General features: G+C 42.6%; 1 protein-coding gene across 2 annotated transcripts in view; it reads left to right on the top strand.

Moving 5' to 3' along the window:
• The first annotated feature begins 11,807 nt into the window (after positions 1-11,807).
• LOC136877592 (lysyl oxidase homolog 2) overlaps positions 11,808-18,142 on the top strand; it is a 133,837-nt gene continuing 127,502 nt past the window's right edge. For both annotated transcript variants that reach the window (XR_011018606.1, XM_067151754.2), the window contains exon 1: positions 11,808-12,102. Coding sequence is in view for 1 of the 2 variants with exons in the window: in XM_067151754.2 (XP_067007855.2) it covers positions 11,925-12,102 (178 nt within the window). In the remaining variant the exon portion in view is untranslated. The remainder of the gene's footprint in view (positions 12,103-18,142) is intronic.

Here is an 18,142-nt window from a genome sequence, read left to right as displayed (position 1 = left end):
AAAAAAAAAAGAGTCAAAATTTAAGGAGTGTAAACATTCTGAGATTGGCAGATAATAATGTTATTTGTTTTGAGGAGGTCAATTGGACTGAATCGTGATTGACCTATCTTAGGCATTTGATAAGGTAGATCATGGGAACTACTGGCAAAAATGAGTGGAGTTGGACTTGACAAAAGAGTGACTGAATGGGTGGCTATGTTTCTAGAAAATAGAACTCAGAGAATTAGAGTAGGCGAAGCTTTATTTGTCCCTGTAATAATTAAGAGGGGAATTACTCAAGGCAGTATTATTGGACCTTTATGTTTTCTTATATATATATATATATATCAATGATATGTGTAAAGAAGTGGAATCAGAGATAAGGCTGTTTGCAGATGATGCCATTTTGTACAGAGTAATAAATAAGTTACAAGATTGTTAGCAACTAGAAAATGACCTCGATAATGTTGTGAGATGGACAGTAGGCAATGGTATGATGATAAACGGGGTTAAAAGTCTGGTTGTGAGTTTCACAAATAGGAAAAAACCTCTCAGCTTTAATTACTGCGTTGATGGGGTAAAAGTTGCCTTTGGGTATCATTTTAAGTACCTAGGTGTTAATATAAGGAAAGATCTTCATTGGAGTAATCACATAAATATGGTTGTAAATAAAGGGTACAGATCTCTGCACATGGTTATGAGGGTATTTAGGGATTGTAGTAAGGATGTAAAGGAGAGGGCATATAAGTCTCTGGTAAGACCCCAACTAGAGTATGGTTCCAGTGAATGGGACCCTCACCAGGATTACTTGATTAAAGAACTGAAAAAAATCCAAAGAAAAGCAGCTCGATTTGTTCTGGGTGATTTCCGATAAAAGAGCAGCGTTACAAAAATGTTGCAAAGTTTGGGGTCGGAAGACTTGGGAGAAAGGAGACGAGCTGCTCGACTAATTGGTATTTTCCGAGCTGTCAGTGGAGAGATGGCGTGGCAGGACATTAGTAGAAGAAGAAGTTTGAGTGGTGTCTTTAAAAGTAGGAAAGATCACAATATGAAGATAAAGTTGGAATTCAAGAGGACAAATTGGGGCAAATATTCATTTATAGGAAGGGGAGTTAGGGATTGGAATAACTTACCAAGGGAGATGTTCAATAGATTTCCAATTTCTTTGCAATCATTTAAGAAAAGGCTGGAAAAAGATAGGGAATCTGCCACCTGGGCGACTGCCCTAAATGCGGATCAGTAGTGATTGTGTCTATTTTTCATTGTCTCTTCCTGAATAAATACGTCTTATCATTGCAAATCCGCTTATTGGAATTCGACACTTGACTCCGCTTTGGGCGATCTTGTCCTCCAGAAGGCCTTCGCACATTAATGTTATTTGCTTTACGTCGCATTAACTACTTTCACGATTTTTAAATCTACCGACACGAGGCTGACGTATTTGAGCACCTTCAAATACCACCGAACTGAGCCAGGATTGAACCCTCCAAGTTGGGGTCAGAAGGCCAGCGCCTCAATCGTCCGAGCCAATCAGGCGGCCCTTCACGCATTGATCCTTCTCATCATTGATCATTATTTTATTCACATCAGTCTCAACTGTCGTCATGAATTTTGTACGCTTGATGTTAAGATAGAGGTCGATGTTAAGACAGAGGTCGATATTCTCAATTTGAACCTTAATATTGCTATATTAGATATTAATTAATCGCGTGTGGACTCAGTGGAGGCCTGCCGCAGGTCTTTCGAGTTGACGCCGTTTAGGTGACCTGTGCGTCTGTGAGAATGGTGTCCTACCTATGATGTATTCTAATGATACACCCAGCCCCCGAGCCATCAGAATTAAGCAATGAAGGTTAAAATCGGCGACCCGGCAGGGAATCGAACCCGGTAACCCCTGGACCTAAGATCAGCACGCTAACCATTTAGCCATGGAACGGGACATATTAGATATTAAATATCGCTTTTTATTCCGCCAGTAGTGTTGCTTGTCTCTGCCCCTATGATCTTCTCCTCTCTGTCGAATTTATCCAATAGCCTTCTTCTTCTTCTTCCTCTTCTTTTTCTACAGCTTTTGCCACAGCTGTGGGGTCGCGGGTGCGAAATGTGTAGCAAATGTGGATTTGGACCTGTTTTACGGCCGGGTGCCCTTCCTGATGCCAACGCTATATGGAGGGAGGTAATCACTATTGCGTTTATCTGTGGTGGTTAGTAGTGTAGTGTGATGTCTGAATATGAAGAGGAAAGTGTTGGGACAAACGCAAACACCCAGTCCCCGGGCCAGAAGAATTAATCAGGGGCGATGAAAAATATTAATTATTAAGTGATGGATTTCATTCTCGGCATTAAAATGTCCACCAGAGAACAGATTGGGGACTATTATATTGTTCAATTTGAAGTTATAATTGAATTATTAATCCCTGAGAAAGATCAACAAATTTTCCCTTTGAATTCTGCCATTTATCATTTCTAGATCTTCTTGACCCTTTTTATATGGATATGTTATTGGGCTGGTGATCTATTTGGAATTAGGGTCATCATTTTAGCGTGGACAATGTTGCGCGGACAGAAAACCGACACCGTGGTGGCCAGGCGACCTGTCTATACCGGTACTAAGTCTTCGTCATCTTCATCTCCATGTTATTACCGTGCTCCAGAACTCTGCCTTTTATATAGTAGGTATAAATCATGTAATGAAATATAAAAGCGCACACTTGGCATGTTCCATAGTATTTTAATTCTAATCTACCGTTTGGAAAGAAGACCTTCTCCTGAAACTCATCAGGGCTATACCATGTCTTAAAATGTTCACCCCGATAAAATATATGTTCAGTAACAGATTTTTCCAAATGTATGCAGAATATGCCCGTAGCAGATTTCATAAACTTCATAATAGCTTGCCACAGGGATGAGCCTTGTTTCCCATTCTCTTCAACTTGTACATCCATGATCTCCCAGAAACCGTATCTCGCAAGTTCATCTACGCGGATGATATCAGCCTCATCGTACAAAGAAGAGACTTCAGTGAGGCAGAAGACATTCTATCCCAAGACCTTGACAAGATGGGTGATTATTTCAAAAAATGGTGCCTGAAACCTCGTAGCTACGTTCCACCTAAATAACAGGCTGACAAACTATCAACCTACGATCAGGTTCGGAAACCACACACTGCAGTGTAATACTAACCCAAAATATCTGGGTGTAACTTTAGACAGGCCCTTAAACTATCGAAGTCATCTTGAGAAACTAGCTGCTAAGCTTAAAAGTCGTAACAACTTGCTGGGTAGACTAGCTGGTACTTCATGGGGCGCAGATGAGTGTATACTACGAACAACTGCTCTAGCAATAGTATATTCACCAGCTGAATATTGCTCCTCTGTATGGCTCAATAGCTCCCACACTAGTCTGGTTGATGTCCAACTGCACCACACAATGAGAATTATATCTTGTACATTGCGCTCCACTCCTATTCAATGGGTAACATTACTGAGCAACATTCACCTTCCTCACATCAGTCGACAAAGCGCCCTTGTTAGACTGTGGACCAGGATAGTGAAGAACATTTACCTCCCAGTACATCAGGATACAGATGAAAATGCCTTAACGAAACTCAGATCACGGAAACCTGCCTGGAAGACGGCAAAGGAATTAGTTAATTCACATTTTAAGCCTGATGAAATATGGAAGTATGAATGGTCTCAATCACACCCTCATGGCATTGTCAACATCAGGGATCCAACTACAAAGTTACCTGGGTTCAACCTTCCTCGCTCCACCTGGACTACACTCAGTAGGATACGCTGCGTAGTCGGAAGAAGTGCCTCTGCTCTGCATCAGTGGGGCTGGAAAGAATCTCCAGCCTGTGATTCTGGTATTAAAGTGAAAACAATCATGCACATTCTGAAGGACTGCCCTCTGCGAAGTTTTGCTGGTACCATCGAGGACATTCAACGAGTGACCCCTGCGGCACTTTCTTGGTTGGAAGTGTTGGACATTCGTCTATGAGAGACTGAAAGACCTCCACATTAACCTTCTTAATGTGGACTTTGTATACATATTTTAATGTACAAGTATATAGAGTCAATTCTATATATGTTTTGTGCCTGTTAAGAACTTATAGTCGATTGTCAACTGTAACATCATACGCTAAATAAAAATAAAAATTAACTGCATAGTTGCTGTATTGAAACAGCCACGCTGTTACACGATCCCCCACATCATTCACAATGGCAGTCTGAGGTCGGGTCGTGCAATTTCTTATCTGCACACACTTTGAAGAAGTGGAAACCATGTTCCGCAAAACGAGTAATCGTGTGTCTCAAAACGTAGTTTGTATGTTTCCATTCGCTGGATGTCATAGCCTCTGTGGCGTAGAAGTCTATAGGAATGTTTCTCTTCTTTTCGTACAGCGAGTGGAATAATGCGAGCTTTGCTGTGAATATAGCAACACTATTTCAAATATTAATTTCTCAATGAAAGAAGGCATCCTTGTCATCTCGTAAACCAACTTTGCCTGGGAATATTTTGAGACACAAAAGACTCTCTTTAAGTACTGTAGATGGATTTTACTTGTTCCAGTTTTACCAGGTCACTATTGTTTAGATATTCCCATGTGAGTTCTAATCCATAGGTGATGATTGGGACTATGTTGAGTCTGAAAAGCTTAATTTCAATCTCTAAATGTAAAAAAGTGAGGCGAGAGATATCGCTTGTTTTTATAAGCGCTGCTGTGGCCCTCTTTCACAGGTGAACTCAAAATATTCCCCAAAGGTCTGGAATGTTACGCCCAGGTATATGAAGAGTTTCACTAATTCCAGCTTCCTTTCCTTCAAAAATAAGGATAAAATGGTCAGCTGATTTGAATGCAGGTAACTAAGCACGAGTTTGCTATCAAAGATGGTGTTCGGACAGGTGATCTTCTTCGTTAACGCACATCTGAGCGCGCCGTTAAACTGACATACGAGCTCCTTCTTAGATGGTAGGTGTTACGGATCTGCAGGCTACCGTAATGAGATTTCGAATATTCTCAGGATGTTTTGACTGCTGGTCTAACAATACTTGTTTCAAATGGCGCTAAATCGGGCGATCTGGCGGATCAGGTTACAGGTCCTTCGCTTCCTATCCATCTACCTGAATGTGCAGCTTTCAGGTGGTTCAGAAAATCTGCTGAAATGTAAGGTGGAGTTCTATCGTGTTGATGCCACATGGTTACACGCCCGTGTCCGATCGCGGAGAAACTGTAGTCTCCTACCAAATGGTCTCGGAAGCGAATAAAAATATTTGTCTCCGGTGGGATTCGAACCCACACTTCCCCTGTGAACGGATAATGTGCATGTATTTCCACACTTACTCCAAGACCGCACGCTGACAACCCTTGCAGGTTTTCCAGAAACTATACACAACGTACTGGTACTTTCGTTTAACGAACTCATGCACTCTTCGTATCTCTGTATGGTCGTTTTCAGCGCTATCGTCTTGCACGACTTATTTACCTCACCGTATGGCAGATAGATGCAGTACGTAACTCTGTTTGATGAATACATATATTTAGAACCTGTCGTTGCCTGTAGCTAGAGACTAGTTTGCAATTTAGCTTTAGGTCGCACCGACACAGATAGGTCTTATGGCGACGATGGGATAGGAAAGGCCTAGAAGTGGGAAGGAAGCGGCCGTGACCTTAATTAAGGTACAGCCCAAGCATTTGCCTGGTGTGACAATGGGAAACCACTGAAAACCATCTTCAGGGCTGCCGACAGTGAGGTTCGAACCCACTATCTCCCGGAGGCAAGCTCACAGCTGCGCGCCCCTAACCGCACGGCCAACTCGCCCGGTAGAGACTATTTTACTCTGCAAGGTACATACAAGGTGCTTTGGTATAATGTCAGACTTAAGCAAACGACTATCGGCCTTCGAGTTCTTGGCGTTAGAAAAGTGGCCTTACTCCCAAAAACAAGGGGTAGAAGACTCGTGCGATATGTCATAGGACGTGGCAATCCCACCTCTGTGGTGTAGTGGTTAGTGCGATTAGCTGCCACCCCTGGAGGCCCGGGTTCGATTCCAGGCTCTGTCACGGAATTTGAAAAGTGGTAAGAGGGCTGGAACGGGGTCCACTCAGCCTCGGGAGGTCAACTGAACAGAGGAGTGTTCGATTCCCATCTCAGCCATCCTGGAAGTGCTTTTCCGTGGTTTCCCACTTCTCCTCCAGGCAAATGCCGGGATGGTACCTAACTTAAGGCCACGGCCGATTTCTCCCCTCTTCCTTGTCTATCCCTTCCAATCACCCCATCCCTCCGCAAGGCCCCTGTTCAGCATAGCAGGTGAGGCTGCCTGGCGAGGTACTGGTCATTCTCTCCCGTTGTATCCCCGACACAATGTCTCACGCTCCAGGACACTGTCCTTGAGGTGGTAGAGGTGGGATCCTTCGCTGAGTCCGAGGGAGAAACCGACCCTGGAGGGTAAACAGATTAAGACAGAAAGACGTGGCAATCACCCGCGCGACATTTTTAGTAACAGTAGCTGCGTCGTCAATAACATAAGCTGCGTCAACCATGAAGTTATGGAACAAAACAATGAAAAGAAATGGTTACACGGAAAGTTGTTTGTAAATCGATTTCGATCATAGTGACGTCAAAGGAAACACTAATTATTACTGTTGTTGACACTGAGTCATGTATGAGAAGGCGGGAAGATGCCTGGTCTCGAATTTCCTTATATTTGTGTGTTGAAACCGATTGGCAATAACTTGCGTCACCCCTTAGCTGTACCGTGACTTCCAAATATTTCCTAAAGTTTCCTTTATACCACTTTATACACAAAACACTTCCAGGCCGTGAAGGTGAAAAGTTGTTGGTACCGCCGAAAGTGACTCAACGTGTAGTTCACATGGGAAGTATTAGCTACTGATGGATTAGAATATTATTATTATTATTATTATTATTATTATTATTATTATTATTATTACTATTATTATTATTATTATTATTATTATTATATCATCTATGCTAGGTATAAAGTTGGTTGTATTTAGAAAATTACAAGTACCACATATACACAAATGCCATAAGATCGATAAATAGGCTACATAATTATGTTTTCATTCATTCATCTGATCACTCTCATCGTTCATCCGTTAATTCCAAAATATATTTAGCTATGCATGAAGGACGAATGAGTAAATAAATAGAATACTCTGCTCTCCCAGTCACGGGTCGCGAGCGTCTGGGATGAGAGTATTGCTTTATTATATGTAATATTATTTTATTGTCCACCTATGCTGTGTAGTGGTTCGTGTGATTAGCTGCCACACCTCACCCCCCGGGACTCGGGTTCGATTCCAGGCTCTGCCACGAAAATTGAAAAGTGTTACGACGACTGGAACGGAATCTATTCGGCCTTGGGAGGTTAAATGAGTACAGGGGATTCGATTCCCACCTCAGTCATTCTCGTAATGGTTTTCCGTGGTTTCCCACTTCTCCTCCTGACAAATGCCCCGATATCTAACTTAAGCCCACGGCTGCTTTCTTCCATCTTTATTGTCTATGCCTTCCAAACTTCCTATCCCCCACAAGGCCCCTGTTTAGAATGGCAGGTGAGGTCACCTGGACGAGGTATTGGTCCTCCTTCCCAGTCGCATCCTCCGACCCAATCTCACGCTCCAGGACATCCTGTGGGTGGGGACGGTAGAATAACACCCACGGTATCCCCTGCCTGTCGTAAGAGATGACTAAAAGGGGCCACAGGGGCTGAGCTGAGTCCTGGCTTTGCTTCCACTTACTTGTGTCAGCCCGTTCACTTTCATCTATCCTATCCCACCTCCCTTAGTTAACACTTGTTCTTTTACGACCCCGACGGTATTAGCTTCTGAGGGCTAGCGAGTCTTTCATTTTCACGCCCTTCGTGGCCCTTGTCTTCCTTTGGCTGATATCTACATTTTTCGAAGTGTCGGACCCCTTCCATTTTTCTCTCTGATTAGTGTTATATACAGGATGGTTGCCTAGTCGTACTTAATCTTAAAACAATAATCACCACCACCACCACCACCGTCGGATCCCTTCCATTTTCCTACCTAATTAGTATTAATAGAGGATGGTTGCCTAGTCGTAATTCCTCTTAAAACAATAATCACCACCACCACCATCCCATTTCCCCTCTTCGGTTGAAAGGGTGCCGGGGTTCGGTGATTTTCATCACGCTTTTTCTGGCTCGGGGACTGGTTGTTTGTGTTTGTCTTAATACACATCCTCACAAACCCACATAGGGTTGGCGTCAGGAAAGGCCTAGGCTCAATCCACATTAATATCCATACAATGTAGTTGGGAAAAGGCTAGGAAGAATAAGAAGAATATTTGCTGTGGGTGAAAGACTCAAGAAGTGTTAAATCCAGTTGTTTTCTCCTCTGTTTAATAGTTCGATAGACATTGATTTTATATAATTATGCAGATAGAGAGATCCAAAGACTGGTTGTTCTGCCATAGAAATTCTCTTCGTAGATGTTCGAACTAATGCCTCCTAAGTATAGCATGACGCCTTTTATAATTCAAAACCTTTAACATCCTCGTACGTGACTGGTGAAGGAAAAGGAAATGAGGAAGCTTCGAAGAGATTATTATCGTTTAACAGTTAACGTCATCTGCCTATTTTTAATGCTAGACCACTTCCAGTAGTGAGTACAAACCTCTTTTTGTATATGTGAAGTCTTACAATAAGAACATCATAGAGGAAACCACTTCCTGTTCAAAGCTTGTGAAATATAGTGAGTGTGATGAGTTACGGAGAGTACTCGACGATTTGAGTACATGTGATTACAGTAAACGATGAAATATGATCGTTACTTTGGAGTACTTGACGTGACAAGACCGTCAAACTTTGACACTATTATTATTTTTTTTTTTTTTTTGTATTTTATTTTGTATTTTCTTACAAGTTGCCTTTCGATGCGCCGACACGCGCCGACACAGATAGGTCTTACGGTGACGATGGGATAGGTAATGGCTAGGAGTGAAAGGAAGCAACCGTGGCCTTAATTAAGGTACAACCCCAGCCTTTACCTGGTGTGAAAATGGGAAACCACAAAAAACCATCTTCAGGGCTGACGATAGTGGGGTTCGAGCCCACTATCTCCCGAATGTAAGCTGACAGCTACGTGCCGCAAACTACGAGGCCGCTTGCTCGGTACTTTGATAGTATGAAACATGACCACGACCATGCCGAAAACATGAGACAAAACTGTTACAATTTGGATGTTTTATGAGATAGGACAGTTATAATTTGGGTGTTTCATGAGGTAAACTGTAACAATTTAAGTGTTTTATGAGATAAGCTGTAACAATTTGAGTGTTTTATGAGATAAGACTGTTACAATTTGGGTGTTTTATGAGATAAGCTGTAACAGTTTGAGTGTTTTATGAGATAAGACTGTTACAATTTGGGTGTTTTATGAGATAAGCTGTAACAGTTTGAGTGTTTTATGAGATAAGACTGTTACAATTTGGGTGTTTTATGAGATAAGCTGTAACAGTTTGAGTGTTTTATGAGATAAGAGTGTTATAATTTGGATGTTTTATGAGATAAGCTGTAACAATTTGAGTGTTTAATGAGATAAGACTGTTACAATTTGTGTGTTTTATGAGATAAGCTGTAACAGTTTGAGTGTTTTATGAGATAAGACTGTTACAATTTGGGTGTTTTATGAGATAAGCTGTAACAGTTTGAGTGTTTTATGAGATAAGACTGTTACAATTTGGGTGTTTTATGAGATAAGCTGTAACAGTTTGAGTGTTTTATGAGATAAGACTGTTACAATTTGGGTGTTTTATGAGATAAGCTGTAACAGTTTGAGTGTTTTATGAGATAAGACTGTTACAATTTGGGTGTTTTATGAGATAAGCTGTAACAGTTTGAGTGTTTTATGAGATAAGAGTGTTATAATTTGGATGTTTTATGAGATAAGCTGTAACAATTTGAGTGTTTTATGAGATAAGACTGTTACAATTTGGGTGTTTTATGAGATAAGCTGTAACAGTTTGAGTGTTTTATGAGATAAGACTGTTACAATTTGGGTGTTTTATGAGATAAGCTGTAACAGTTTGAGTGTTTTATGAGATAAGAGTGTTATAATTTGGATGTTTTATGAGATAAGCTGTAACAGTTTGAGTGTTTTATGAGATAAGACTGTTACAATTTGGATGTTTTATGAGATAAGCTGTAACAGTTTGAGTGTTTTATGAGATAAGACTGTTACAATTTGGATGTTTTATGAGATAAGCTGTAACAGTTTGAGTGTTTTATGAGATAAGAGTGTTATAATTTGGATGTTTTATGAGATAAGCTGTAACAATTTGAGTGTTTTATGAGATAAGACTGTTATAATTTGGGTGTTTTATGAGATAAGCTGTAACAGTTTGAGTGTTTTATGAGATAAGAGTGTTATAATTTGGATGTTTTATGAGATAAGCTGTAACAGTTTGAGTGTTTTATGAGATAAGACTGTTACAGTTTGGATGTTTTATGAGATAACACTGTGACAGTTTGGGTGTTTTATGAGGTAACACTGTGACAGTTTGGATGTTTCATGAGATAAGCCTATAAGAGTTTGGGTGTTTCACGAGATAACACTGTGACAGTTTGGGTGTTTTATGAACCGAGCGGCCCCCTGTGGGTGGGGGCGGTAGAATAACACCCATTTCTATCCTCTGCCTATCGTAAGAGGCTACTAAAAGGGGCCCCAGGGGCTCTGAACTTTGGAGCGTGGGTTGGGTACCACGGGACCCTCGGTTGAGTCCTGCCATTAATTCCACTTACTTGTACCAGGCTGCTCACCTTGACCTATCCTATCCGACCTCCCTTGGTCAACTCTTGTTCTTTTCCGACGCCGACGGTATTACAGCACTTGATGCTTAGAGACTCTTTCCGACGCCGACGGTATTAGAGCACTCGATGCTCAGAGACTCTTTCATTTTCATGCATTTCGTGGCCCTTATTTTTCTTTGGTCGATACCTTCACTTTTCGAAGTATCGGATTCCTTCCATTTGTTCTCTCTGATTAGTGTTTAATAGAGGATGGTTGCCTAGTTGTACTTCATCTTAAAACAATAATCACCACCATCATCATCATCATCATCATCATCATCATCAACAAAAGGCTGGTGTCAGGAAGGGCATCCGGTCGTAAAACAGGATCAAATCCACATGTGTGAAAATGTAGAACCGACTACTCCACAAGTGTGGCAAAAACGGTATGATAATAATAATAATAATAATAATAATAATAATAATAATAATAATAATAATAATAATAATAATAATCTAATAATAATAATAATAATAATAATAATAATAATAATAATAATAATAATAATAATAGCGTGTGGCCTCCGAACAGACCTGGTGCAGGTCTTTGGTGTTGACGCCGTATGGGCGACCTGCATGTCTGTGAGGATGGGGCCCTCGCTGAGCTGAATTCTAACGCTGAAGACGGCACAAACCCCCAGCCCAGTGCCACATGAATTAACTAATGAAAGTTAAAATCCCCGACCGCGACGGGAATCGAACCCGAGACACATTGGATCAAAGACCAGCATGCTAACAATTTTGCCATGGAGCCATACACTTGAAGAGCTGAAATATTGTCTAGCAACTACCAAATAACAAATTACTTTCTTATTTCGAGAAACGTGGTGGAGCTACTCGGCTAACCAGCTGGTCTCCATGACGTCAGATAGTGGCACACTTGTAGGAGGCGAGCCGAGGTCAGCTGGGTCATGCCGCAGCAGCCAGCAGCTCTATAAGAACAGGGGACGAGTGAGGCGTGCCTCAGTTCGCAGCATGTCCTAGTACCATTGTGATAACCATCATGTGTGATAGTAAGACACAATAAACATTACCGGTTGTTTCCACAGCCTTAAAAATAATACTTCGCTACCAAAGTAGTTACACGCAAAGCTACAAAAATGCAAGTGAGGTTATGTTCGGTGCTACTGGTGTGTTTGGTCGCCGCGACGCTAGTTGACGCTGCACCCGACCACGAGCACGTTCACAAGAAGGCTCTGCTCGTGCGCAAACATCTGCGGCGCCTGAAGAAGCGAGAAGGAGCTCTCAAGTTGGCGGACGGCAAAGGCGATCATGAAGGTAAGCGACGGTGGTGCTCACCCCGGGAACATGAACGAATACAATACCCTTCTCTCCCAGTCACTGGGGAGTTAGTCCCTTGTGGCCCGGGTTCGATTCCCGGTACTGTCAGAAATTTAAGAATTGCAGGAGGGCTGGTGTGTGGTTAAAATGGTACATGCAGCTCCCCTCCATGCAGCTGCACCACCTCGGGACGAGGACATGAGCTTCTTTAACAATTGGGGAAAGAGTTAACCATAATTAATACATGCTGTTTATTAATTTATTTATTTATCCTCCAGGGTTGGTTTTTTCCCCCTCGGCTCAGCCAGGTATCCCACCTCTACCACCTCAAGGGCAGTGCCCTGGAGCGTGAGACATTTGGTCGGGAGTACAACTGGAGAGAAGAACCAGGACCTCGCCCAGGCACCCTCACCTCCTATCGTGAACAGCGGCCTTGTTGGGGGTGGAAAGATAGGAACGTAACATCCCGGTGTTCCTCCCCTTGTGGGTGGGGGCGGTAGAATAAGACCCACGGTATCCCTTGCCTGTCGTAAGAGGCGACTAAAGAGGGTCTGATGGTCTCTTAACTTGGGAGCGTGAGTTGGCGACTACTGGGCCCTTAGCTGAGTCCTGGCATTGCTTCCACTTACTTGTGCCAGGCTCCTCACTTTCATCTATCCTGTCCGACCTCCCTTGGTCAACTCTTGTTCATTTCCGACCCCGATGGTATAAGAGCACTCGAGGCCCAGGGAGTCTTTCGTTTTCACGCCCTTCGTGGCCCTTGTCTGCCACTGGCCGATACCTTCAATTTTCGAAGTGTCGAATCTCTTACAATTTTCCTCTCTGAATAGTGTTTTATAGAGGATGGTTGCCCAGTTGTACTTCCTTTTAAAACAATAATCACTACCAGCACCTTCCGGCATTTTCCTTGAGAAGATGTGGGAAACCATGGAAAACCACTTCGAAGGTGGCTGAGATGGGAATCGAACCCACCTCTACTCAGTTGACCTCCCGAGGCTGAGTGGATCCCGTTCCAGCCCTCGTACCACTTTTCAAATTTCGTGGCAGAGCCGGGAATCGAACCCACCTCTACTCAGTTGACCTCCCGAGGCTGAGTGGATCCCGTTCCAGCCCTCGTACCACTTTTCAAATTTCGTGGCAGTGCCGGGAATTCAACCCGGGCCTCCGGGGTTCACAGCTAATCACACTAACCACTACACCAGAGAGGCGCACTAGCTTCTTATAACACACAATATTACAGATAATCCATCTAAGAAAATATGACTAAATTATCTGAGTGTAATTTATTAATATAATGTTTATCCCATAAATATGTATTGGACGTGTATTTAATGATTATATGAACTTAGCCTTTGAGCAATTCCCTCGACTCTAAGTCATGGGGCTTTAGGATTCACACGCATATCCTTTCTACTAGCTGCAAGTATCCAATCTCTTTTCACCTTCCTTAGATTTATTTTCTTACAGTCCTCTAACTATATTATATACATTTTCTGTTCTGCCTGGTGTCTTCAATTCTCTCTTTAATAACTTAACAATATAACGTTTTAGTTCATTCTTGATTTATCAGTCTCCTTCCCATCTATATGATTATTTCTTTGATCGTTTTTTGTTTACCAAATGAGTGGCTAGTATTGCCATATCTTTCTTTCTTTCTTTCTTAATCTGCTTACCCTCCAGGGTTGGCTTTTCCCTCGGACTCAGCGAGGGATCCCACCTCTACCGCCTCAAGGGCAGTGTCCTGGAGCTTCAGACTCTGGGTCGGAGGATACAATTGGGGAGAATGACCAGTACCTCACCCAGACGGTCTCACCTGCTATGCTGGACAGGGGCCTTGGTGGGGGATGGGAAGATCGGAAGGGGTAGCCAAGGAAGAGGGAAGGAAGCGGCCGTGGCCTTAAGTTAGGTACCATCCCGGCATTTGCCTGGAGGAGAAGTGGGAAACCACGGAAAACCACTTCCAGAATGGCTGAGGTGGGAATCGAACCCACCTCTACTCAGTTGACCTCCCGCGCTTGAGTTGACCCCTTTCCAGCCCTCGTACCACTTTTCAAATTTTGTGGCAGAGCCGGGAATCGAACCCGGGCCTCCGGGGATGGCAGCTAATCACATTAACCACTACACCACAGAGGCGGACATTGACAGATCTACAAATAAAAATTGGAAGATTGTACGTACAATTTCAGTAGTTTTTTGGGCACTGAAATGTTATAATATAACTAAGTTAAAGAATGCAATTGTCCGCCTCTGTGGTGTAGTGGTTAGTGTGATTAGCTGCCACCCTCGAAGGCCCGGGTTCGATTCCCGGCTCTGCAACGAAATTTGAAAAGTGCTACGAGGGCTGGAACGGGATCCACTCAGCCTCGGGAGGTCAAATGAGTAGAGGTAGGTTTGATTCCCTCCTCGGTCATCTTGGAAGTGGTATTCCGTGGTTTCCCACTTCTCCCCCAGGAAAATGCCTACCTCCTTCTATCTTCCTTGTCCATCCCTTTCAATCTTCCTATCCCCCGCGAAGGCCCCTGTTCAGCATAGCAGGTGAGGCCACCTGGACGAAGTACTGGTCATCCTCCCCAGTTGTATCCCCCGACCCAATGTCTCACCCTCCAGGACACTGCCCTTGTGCCTCACTGAGTCCGAGGTAAAACCAACCCTGGAGGGTGAACAGATTAAGAAAGAAAGGAAAGAGTGCGGTAGTCATGGGAAGTTGTTATGAGAAAATATAAAATTTTACTCACCCGTATTCTCTGGCCACTCTATACTTCTACTTCTATTTCTCCCTCCCCCCACTCTTCCGGTAGATATAGTTATTCATCAGGGGTAGACATTTTGAAGTCGTGGCAGTATACAGATCTATATGCAGGTCGGGTGCCTGTTGCCATTTCTTGATGGATGCAGTATTTTTGTATCCGTCTCTTGCCACAGGCCAGAGCAAAGTGTAGCTTCCCCCGAAGTCCCAGTCTCATTCATGGCTGTCACAATATGGAAGTTGCTGGGGTATGAGTGGTGCTGAGTAAATGACATTTGGAGCACAAATAGTGTCCGAGTGTTATGAAAGGTGTTGCTCATAGGATCAGTCGTGCTGCAGTGGCACCTTCTGGTCCAGTGAGGAAAGCAATGGCAAACTACCTCGCTCCTCAACTTGCCTAGTACACCTCATTTGGGCTCTGCCATTGGTTTTTGTGGTTTTCCTATAAATGCATAGCCTTTGGTGGTTGCTATCTGAGGATCCAGCCAGCCTCTGGGCTGATGACCTAATAGACATGCAGGTCGGAGATTTCCCTTAGAATGGTGCTGTCAAGCGTGAGTTTTGAGTCCAATAGATGGTGAGATTACGTAATTCGAGCCTAAAATGAATGTGGGGAAGTGATGTTATCTATTAAACGTCACGCAGCGAGACGAGGAAAGAGTTTTCCTGCACAGATATATTATATTTTCCTTGAATTTGGATTAGAAGATATTTCGGGAGATTTGTTGGTTTTTTCGGGTTTTCTGGTGTGTTGCAAAAAAACGGGAGATCTCCTAAAATTTCGGGAGACCTGGCAACACTGTGAGTGGCCGCGTGGTTTGGGTGACGTAGCTGTCAGCTTGCGTTCAGGAGATAGTGAGTTCGAACCCCACTGTCAGCAACGGTTTTCCGTGGCTCTCCATCTTCACTATTTAACCTTATTCAAAGTTATGGTCGAATATTTCCCACTCCTGTCCCATCGCCTTTGTCGTGAGACGTAAAGCAAATTTTAGAAACTTTTTTGTTTCTTTAGTCTTTCAGTTTGTGTGTCACTTCCGTATCTCTACTGCGTGAAATGCATCGTTTATCCTCCTTTTTATGGGTTTATTCTTATATATTCCCATCAGCCACCAAAGTATCGCTCTCATGTCCTTCTTTGCTAATATTTCAGTCCTTATTGTGATGTTATTTTTGTCCAACCCTTATACCGATCCTCTGTGGGGTAGGGTATGAAGTGAGATCTTCGTAGCTAGTTTTTACGACCGGATGGCCTTCCTGACGTCAACCTCATCAGAAGAAATAATAAGATAACAATAATGATGTGATGTACGATAAGTAGTGAAAGGGTGAAACCTGGTGCCGGCACATAGCCTATTCCTGTTAAATAGCACAAAAGGGCCTGCTCAAGGCTTAACGTCACCATCCGACGGACGAATCAACATCAACAGCGTCATATGCTCTCACTCCATATGGGCACTATAGAGATGTTCGGAATTGAATCCAGGCTTTTGGCACGTAATCTAAAGGTTGGGGGGTAGAATAACACCCACGGTACCCCCTGCCTGTCGTATGAGGCGACTAAATGAGTCCCCAGGGACTCGCAACTTGGGTGCGTGGGTTGGCGACCACGGGGCCCTTATCTGAGTCCTGGTTTTGCTTCCACTTACTTGCGCCAGGCTCCTCACTTTCATCTATCCTATCCGACCTCACTTGGTCAATTCTTGTTCTTTTCCGACCCCGACGGTATTACAGCACTCACGCCTAGGGAGTCTTTCATTTCCACGCCCTTCGTGGGCCTTGTCTTCCTTTGTCCGATACCTTCATTTTTCGAAGTGTCGGATCCGTTCCATTATTTCCCTCTGATCAGTGTTATTTAAAGGATGGTTGCCCAGTTATACTTCCTCTTACAACAATAATCACCACCGCCACCACTCCCCTGCCTATCGTAAGCGGCGACTAAAAGGGGCCCCAGGGGCTCTTAACTTGGGAGTGTGGGTTGGCGATCATGGGGCCCTAAGCCCAGCCCTGCCATTGTTTCCACTTTCTTGTGCCAGGCTCCTCACTCTCATCTATCCTACCCGGCCTCCCTTGGTCAACTCTTGTTCATTTCCGACCCCAATATATTAGACCACTCGAGGACTAGGGAATCCTTAATCTTCAAGCCCTTCGTGGCCCTTGTCTTTCTTTGACCGATACCTCCATTTTTTCGAAATGTCGGATCCCTTCCATTTTTCTCTTAGTGTTACCCGCGGCTTCGCTCGCGTGGATTTAGTCATTTGATAAAAGTAATCGTTCCTCGATACTGTACTAACATTATCTTAAAATACCTAACGTATAAAAACTCACCGATAAATTGAGTTTCTTTTGCTCTAGAACCTCTTTGTAAACCACGTTTGTTGTATTGCCTTTTGGGGCTAAGATGACCAGGCTACTGGCAGAGCTAAGTCTGGAACAAGCGACACAGAACTGTACATGTGGGAAACAGTTTTCTATCAAGTCGAAAACAATAAATAAATAAATAAATAAATAAATAAATAAATAAATAAATAAATAAATAAATAAATAAATAAATAAATAAATAAATAAATAAACGTGTTTCTTTATTTTCAAAGGAGATTAGAAGTACCGATTTCCACGTCTGTAACATCTTCAGTTTTGGGATATAAGTTTCCTCATAAAAAATAATTAACTCTTTTTTTCACTTCTTTTCACTCCCGTTAAATGCATTTTCTGAAAACAACAAAATATACGTTCCTGTATTTTTAAAGGAATTTCCAAATAGCAAGTTTCATGTGTGTAACATGTTAAGTTTTTGACATATACTGTAGATATACCGGTACTCATTTAAAAATTCGCCCGCTTTTCCAGTTTTTTCAGCCTCTTAAGTGGATTTTATGAAAAAATATGCGTTTCATTATTTTTAAAGGAGAATCCAAATACTAATTTTCACGTCTGTAATGTCTTTTCTTTTAGATATAAGTATCCTCATACAAATAATTAAACTAATTTTTCATTTCTCTCAGCCCCTTAAGTGGATTTTTCGAAAACAAAAGGAGACATGTTTCTTTATTTTTAAAGAAGATTCCAAATACCATTTTTCACGTCTGTAACTTCTTTACTTTTCGAGATACCGTATAAGTATCCTCATACAAATAATTCAAGTAATTTTTCAATTCATTCACCCTCTCCCAAAGTGGATTTTACAAAATCAAAAGAATACGTGTTTCTTTACTTTGAAAGAAGATTCCAAACACAAATTTTCATGTCTGGAACATCTTCAGTTTTTGAGATATAATTGTATGTTTAGTCGTC

Source organism: Anabrus simplex, chromosome 7 (assembly GCF_040414725.1).
Source record: "Anabrus simplex isolate iqAnaSimp1 chromosome 7, ASM4041472v1, whole genome shotgun sequence".
Lineage (NCBI taxonomy): Eukaryota > Metazoa > Arthropoda > Insecta > Orthoptera > Tettigoniidae > Anabrus > Anabrus simplex.
This window is presented reverse-complemented; position numbering and strand designations above follow the sequence as displayed.